Here is a 7,967-nt window from a genome sequence, read left to right on the forward strand (position 1 = left end):
CAATATCAACACGCGCCCATCACAATATCAACACACACGCCCATCACAATATCAACACACACCATCACAATATCAACACACACCATCACAATATCAACACACACGCCCATCACAATATCAACACGCACCCATCACAATATCAACACACACCATCACAATATCAACACACACACACAGCACAATATCAACACACACGCCCATCACAATATCAACACACACACACCATCACAATATCAACACACACGCCCATCACAATATCAACACACACACACCATCACAATATCAACACACACGCCCATCACAATATCAACACACGCCCACACGCCCATCACAATATCAACACACGCCCATCACAATATTCACACACAAGATTATATATAAATCTTTATTTTTACTCTAGTTTTTTTTACAGAAAGTCATGAACAACAGCTGTACGTTATTTACTGCAAAATCAGCTCTAGTTTGAAATTAATAATAAACAGTGACCATTTACTACTTCTACCTTTACATTTACTGACCAAAAGATGAACACCAAAAATATGAGAACAATACAGAAGTTGAATCTGTCTCCATAAATGTGTGGTTGTTGCAACATGAGGAACAGAAGCACATGTGTCAGGTACACTGCAAGACTCATGCACAGATCTATCCTGACATACAGCTTCAGATTCCTGAAACACCTCTGATTGGCCGATCGGCGCTCAACAGACATGTCTGTGATTGGCTGCAATGCTCAGCACCGCTAAATGTTGTATACAATCCTTTGATGCTGTTTTTCACACACACACACACACACACACACACGGAAGCGTTTGAAAGAAGCGTCTATCAGCTGTCATACTCCTGAAATTGGCTTACTGTCGTCATAAGCACAACTTTTATCATTATTATTGCGATAAACACAACATTTTATGTGGTCGGCAAAGATAGTCTGGCTAATATTGTCTGTGTTGCTGCTCATCCTCATCCTCAGGTGTCTGGTGATCGACGAGGCCGACCGCATGGTGGAGAAGGGCCACTTCTCGGAGCTGGAGAGTCTGCTGGAGATGCTCAACACGTCCCACTTTAACCCCAGGCGACAGACGTTCGTGTTCTCGGCCACGCTGACCCTGGTGCACAGCCTGCCCCTGCGCCTGACGCAGAAGAAGAAGAAGAGGGCCGAGCAGCGCAGCAAACTGCAGATCCTCATGGAGAGGGTGGGCATGAAGGACAAGCCCAAGGTCATCGACCTGACACGCAAGGAGGCCACGGTGGAGACGCTGACGGAGAGCCGCATCAACTGCACCAAGGAGGACAAGGACCTGTTCCTGTACTACTTCCTCCTGCAGTTCCCGGGCCGCAGCATGGTGTTCGCCAACAGCATCGACTGCATCAAGCGGCTCACGGCGCTGCTGACCATCCTGGACTGCGCTCCGCTGTGTCTGCATGCTAACATGCACCAGAAGCAGCGTCTGAAGAACCTGGAGCGCTTCGCTGAGAAGGACAGGTGAGAGAAACGGCTTTGTTCCAGCCACATATTTTAGGTTTTGGCGGAAATTATTTTAAAGGGCTGAAATCATTGACCGAAACAATGTTTATTAACCCTCTGAGGTCTGAGGTGTTTTCTGGGCCATGGAGGTGTTCTGACATGCTCTGACATTTGTGTTTTTTTCTGTTACTAGTGACATTTTCATGGCTAAAGTCTGATTACACTGTATTCAGCACAAACTCTGCTACAATAATATATCAGCAGCATGTATGTAAAAGTTTGTAGTTTTGAGATAATGACATTTATGCGTGGTTTGTGAAAATACAAAAAAAAATTCTCACTGAAATAAGGCCATGAAACCCATACTGATTATTTCTTCACAAGACTTTTGAAAATTGTATGACATAGCCTAGAATATTTGCTCCAAAACTATGTGAAAATCACCCTGACTGCTCATTCAGATAAGACAATATATTGATTTAAAATTTCTAAGACGTGTTTTGTGTGACAAAGCCATATGCGAAGAGGCGTGATCATCTCATGAATATGTAAGCTTTTTACACCTGAGAAAGACAAAGACACTCCCCTAACTTCCCTATTAGGAGCTATCAGGCCCTGTCATTCAGAGCAACCTTGCACAAAGAATGAGGAGATTTAAAAAAGAATGGCTTTTAGATTGTTTGGATTTATTTACAACACAACACAATCCAAAAATACAAATGACAAAAGAGCACATTGAAAACAATGATCCAAAGACAGAGACCTTTGTGCCATTCCTAAAAACATACCTTTCATTTCCAAGGTGTTTGATTTTCACTTTACCATGTTCATGTACAGAGACTCATGTGAATGTTGAAGTCAGCAGGACTCAGTTGCATCTGGTCCCTGAAAGAAAAAAAAAAAGAAAAAAACTGTGAACATACTGATATCAAGAGAAACTATAGGGCTGCACGATTTTGGGAATAGATTTTAGATTTTTCTGGTTAAAATTTCTTTTTAAAATTCACAGAATACACACACACACACACACACGTTTCCAACAATATATAATGAACACCAGGTTTGTTGTGCCTTGTAGGTATAGGCTACGCAGTGCTGCATAAAATAATAATAACAATAAATTAAATCTTCCAAAAGATTTCAAGAACAACTACGCTAGAGAAAAATATATTGATTATCATATGTTACTTCAAATGTTTCCATTCGTTATGATGATATGAAATGAGATAATAGTAAAAACATAAAGCCTAATGTTTGGTGCATTTTTCCTTTCAAACGCAATCGCGCTCCAAAATATGATACATTCAAACGCACAGCGCGCTCCAAAATATGATACATTCAAACCCACAGCGCGCTCCAAAATATGATACATTCAAACGCACAGCGCGCTCCAAAATATGATACATTCAAACCCACAGCGCGCTCCAAAATATGATACATTAAAACCCACAGCGCGCTCCAAAATATGATACTCAAACCCACAGCGTGCTCCAAAATATGATACATTAAAACACCATCGCGCTCCAAAATATGATACATTCAAACACCATCGCGCTCCAAAATATGATACTCAAACCCACAGTGCGCTCCAAAATATGATACATTAAAACCCACAGCGCGCTCCAAAATATGATACATTCAAACGCACAGCGCGCTCCAAAATATTAAACATTATGGTTATACATATCTATGTTTGAGCAGATATCCACAAACAGTATTTAACAGTAAACACGGGTCTAAATAGTATAATATTCACCATATATCTAGCAACAGTTCAACTGCAATGTGAAGTTTATGCAACAATACCATAAACTAATAAGTAAGAATTTCTTACCTTACATCTTTCTTGTCTTCAAATCGCGTTCTTCTTCTTCTGATGTAAATCCAATGTAAGCTCAGACGTGTCTTCCAAACTCGACGAAAAGCAGAGACTTGTGAAGTGTTTTGGTGTTTTGTGTTTGAGGTAACGAGGGCGTTCGCGTCCCATGTGGAGATTTGCATGTGAATCTCTTTTGCGCGAGTGGGCGTGTCGAATTAAAAAGTAATTAGCAAGCGTTTGAGATACTGGACATCCTGTTGGTTTTATACAAATTACTTAAACAGAGAATATTTGTTTTCAGTTTGAATCCGATCATTTAAAAGTACACACTTAAATGTGTATAAAGGTGTATGGCTCATAAATGTGTGAGAAGTATTCGCTGAGTTATGTTTCAGTTTATAGACGTGCTCAAGAAAAAAAAGTTCACCGCGACGGAGAGGCAGAACGCACACCCTGTTTATTTTCTTTATTTTACAAAAGCACAATGTTTTGATTTGATTGTAAGTGGACACATACAAAAGTAGAAATATCACAGATTATTTTTTTATATTTCTTTTTTCTGTATAACCATAAATGACGGAGTAATTTAAGTTTATGTTGCTGCTATGTGAAAAAAATCCAGCAAAACGCGTCGGCGCGTTTCTCGACCTCAGAGGGTTAAAGGTGACATATTATGCCCCTTTCACAAGATGTAATATAAATCTGTGTGTCCCCAGAATGTGTCTCTGAAATTCCAGCTCTAAATACCAGATCATTTATTATAGCTTGTCAAATTTGCCCCTTTTTGGGTGTGTCCCTTTAAATGCAAATGAGCTTTAGCTCCGCCTCTGTTCAGAAGAGGGCGGAGTCTTTACACAAGCTTCAGAAACTCCGGCAATAACAGGCCAATCTCACTCATCCAGAATCCCAGAATAACCAGTAGCGAGTACAGCCTTACGGAGAGACTCAGGAAGAGTTTCTGAATGTTAGTGGAGACATTTCTGTAGTTGTTGTGGAGTTACATTGATCATCTCATCATCATGTTTAAGAATCTGAATCTCATTGCTTCACTACATTTGATAAACAGTTCAACGGAATAAGCTTCAGACACTAGATGAAGTGTGTGTGTGAGAGGACTCACTCTCTCTCCTCTCTCAGTTGTGTGCTGCTCACCACAGACGTCTCGGCTCGAGGGCTGGACATCCCCAACGTTCAGCATGTGATCCACTATCAGGTACTGTGTGTGTGTGTGTGTCAGTCACTGAGCACTTCATCATCTGTGTGTGTGTGTGTGTGTGTGTGTGTGTGTCACTGAGCACCTCATCATCAGTGTGTGTGATCTCGTGATCTCTCTGAGCACCTCCTCATCTGTGTGTGTGTGTGTGTGTGATCTCGTGATCTCTCTGAGCACCTCCTCATCTGTGTGTGTGTGTGTGATCTCGTGATCTCTCTGAGCACCTCCTCATTTGTGTGTGTGTGATATCGTGATCTCTCTGAGCACCTCATCTGTGTGTGTGATCTTGTGATCTCTCTGAGCACCTCCTCATCTGTGTGTGTGTGTGATCTCTCTGAGCACCTCCTCATCTGTGTGTGTGTGTGTGTGATCTCTCTGAGCACCTCCTCATCTGTGTGTGTGTGTGTCACTGAGCACCTCATCTGTGTGTGTGTGTGTGTGTCACTGAGCACCTCATCATCAGTGTGTGTGATCTTGTGATCTCTCTGAGCACCTCCTCATCTGTGTGTGTGTGTGATCTCGTGATCTCTCTGAGCACCTCCTCATCTGTGTGTGTGTGATCTCTCTGAGCACCTCCTCATCTGTGTGTGTGTGATCTCGTGATCTCTCTGAGCACCTCATCATCAGTGTGTGTGATCTCTCTGAGCACCTCCTCATCTGTGTGTGTGATCTCTCTGAGCACCTCCTCATCTGTGTGTGTGTGATCTCTCTGAGCACCTCATCATCAGTGTGTGTGTGTGTGAGATCTCTCTGAGCACCTCCTCATCTGTGTGTGTGTGATCTCGTGATCTCTCTGAGCACCTCATCATCAGTGTGTGTGTGTGTGATCTCTCTGAGCACCTCCTCATCTGTGTGTGTGTGTGTGTGTGTGTGTGTGTGTGATCTTGTGATCTCTCTGAGCACCTCATCATCAGTGTGTGTGTGATCTCTCTGAGCACCTCCTCATCTGTGTGTGTGTGTGTATGTGTGTGATCTCGTGATCTCTCTGAGCACCTCCTCATCTGTGTGTGTGTGTGTGTGTGTGTGATCTCTCTGAGCACCTCCTCATCTGTGTGTGTGTGTGTGTGATCTCTCTGAGCACCTCCTCATCTGTGTGTGTGTGATCTCTCTGAGCACCTCCTCATCTGTGTGTGTGTGTGTGATCTCTCTGAGCACCTCCTCATCTGTGTGTGTGTGTGTGTGTGTGTGTGTGTGTGTGTGTGTGTGATCTCTGAGCACCTCCTCATCTGTGTGTGTGTGTGATCTCTCTGAGCACCTCCTCATCTGTGTGTGTGATCTCTCTGAGCACCTCCTCATCTGTGTGTGTGTGATCTCTCTGAGCACCTCCTCATCTGTGTGTGTGTGTGTGTGTGTGTGTGTGTGTGTGTGATCTCTCTGAGCACCTCCTCATGTGTGTGTGTGTGTGTGTGATCTCTCTGAGCACCTCCTCATCTGTGTGTGTGTGTGTGATCTCTCTGAGCACCTCCTCATCTGTGTGTGTGTGTGTGTGATCTCTCTGAGCACCTCATCATCTGTGTGTGTGTGTGTGATCTCTCTGAGCACCTCCTCATCTGTGTGTGTGTGTGTGTGTGATCTCTCTGAGCACCTCCTCATCTGTGTGTGTGTGTGTGTCACTGAGCACCTCATCATCAGTGTGTGTGATCTTGTGATCTCTCTGAGCACCTCCTCATCTGTGTGTGTGTGTGTGTGTCACTGAGCACCTCATCATCAGTGTGTGTGATCTTGTGATCTCTCTGAGCACCTCCTCATCTGTGTGTGTGTGTGATCTCTCTGAGCACCTCCTCATGTGTGTGTGTGTGTGTGTGTGTGTGATCTCTCTGAGCACCTCCTCATCTATCTGTGTGTGTGTGTGTGTGTGTGTGTGATCTCTCTGAGCACCTCCTCATCTGTGTGTGTGTGTGATCTCTCTGAGCACCTCATCATCTGTGTGTGTGTGTGTGATCTCTCTGAGCACCTCCTCATCTGTGTGTGTGTGTGATCTCTCTGAGCACCTCCTCATCTGTGTGTGTGTGTGTGTCACTGAGCACCTCATCATCAGTGTGTGTGATCTTGTGATCTCTCTGAGCACCTCCTCATCTGTGTGTGTGTGTGTGTGTGTCACTGAGCACCTCATCATCAGTGTGTGTGATCTTGTGATCTCTCTGAGCACCTCCTCATCTGTGTGTGTGTGTGTGTCACTGAGCACCTCATCATCAGTGTGTGTGATCTTGTGATCTCTCTGAGCACCTCCTCATCTGTGTGTGTGTGTGTGTGATCTCGTGATCTCTCTGATAGGGGTGGGACGATACAGGTCCCTCACGATTCAATTCTGTGGCGATATGTGGTCCACGATATGATAATATCACGATTCGCGATATCTACGATATTCAATATATTGGAAGAAATTTCATCAACGATATATCACGATATATGTGATTGAAAAGAAAAAGAAAGATTCGATTACGATTACAGTCGATTTTCGATTATTAACGATTCTCGATTAGCGATTATTGATTTTCCATTTCACAACAGTAAACGAAAATACACTACAAAGTGATTGCAGTATTAAAAAAAGTCAGCTGCTGAATTACTTAACTCTTTTATTGAGTAACAACAACTCAAAGCACTTTCTGTGTCGTGTAGTTATAACTTCAGAATTATTTGTATGTAGCTTATGTTCTGTAGAACACAGAAATGAATACATCACATTGTGTTGTGACTCATCAAGTTGAACTAAACAATAACAAATAAATGAAAGGCTTATTTCCTTTAGGAAGTAGATCAGAACCAACATACTGTAGAAATTGGACAATTTTCTTCTAGAAAGACAAGGTGTTCAGGTGGAAGAAGACTGCAGGTTGCAGTCGAAACATGGCAAGGTAAAGAAAAAGTTTTTTTCTCCACCTGAACACCTTGTCTTTCTAGAAGAAAATTGTCCAATTTAATCATTAAGAAGACAAAATGAACATTTTTGAACAACTTACTGTAGCTTCAATTAGTAACATACAAAGCCACTCTTATACACAACTAAATAATAAAGAGTTATGACTTGAAATGTTTGCTGTATACTACAATCAAAAACAGCTTAAAAGTGAATGAACATCTGCAGAGAGCACAGTTAAAATGTAACTTTTTGTGACTGAAATTGCACATATTGCAGTATAACGTACGTAACAGATCGGTTTACACAGTGTACTGATGTGAAAACTAAACAATACAGAAAGCAGCTCTCATACAAAAATACTAAATAGGTAACAATGAAATTGCCAATTTTACATACGTTAGCTTTTAACGAAGAAGGTGCCGTTTGAATTTGGCGCTCAGCCATCATGAGTCTGTTATGTATGTGCGCGACTCTGTTATGTGCGCGTCTCTGTTATGTGCACGCCACAGACTGTCCGCGCACTGCACGTCCGCTTATAGTTCCGCCTTTTGCGTTCCGTCAATATTACGTTATTAGAAAAAAAATATATATATATATTTTTTTT

General features: G+C 42.4%; 1 protein-coding gene across 2 annotated transcripts in view; it reads left to right on the top strand.

Annotated features, from left to right (window-relative positions):
* Positions 1 to 7,967, top strand: part of ddx24 (DEAD (Asp-Glu-Ala-Asp) box helicase 24) — a 34,372-nt gene that overhangs the window by 14,334 nt on the left and 12,071 nt on the right. For both annotated transcript variants that reach the window (XM_082143457.1, XM_082143456.1), the window contains exons 5-6: positions 974 to 1,486; positions 4,425 to 4,500. In XM_082143457.1, coding sequence (XP_081999583.1) covers positions 974 to 1,486; positions 4,425 to 4,500 — 589 coding nt within the window. The remainder of the gene's footprint in view (positions 1 to 973; positions 1,487 to 4,424; positions 4,501 to 7,967) is intronic.

The sequence above is a fragment of the Leuciscus leuciscus genome (assembly GCF_965113295.1).
Source record: "Leuciscus leuciscus genome assembly, chromosome: 17".
Taxonomy (NCBI): domain Eukaryota; kingdom Metazoa; phylum Chordata; class Actinopteri; order Cypriniformes; family Leuciscidae; genus Leuciscus; species Leuciscus leuciscus.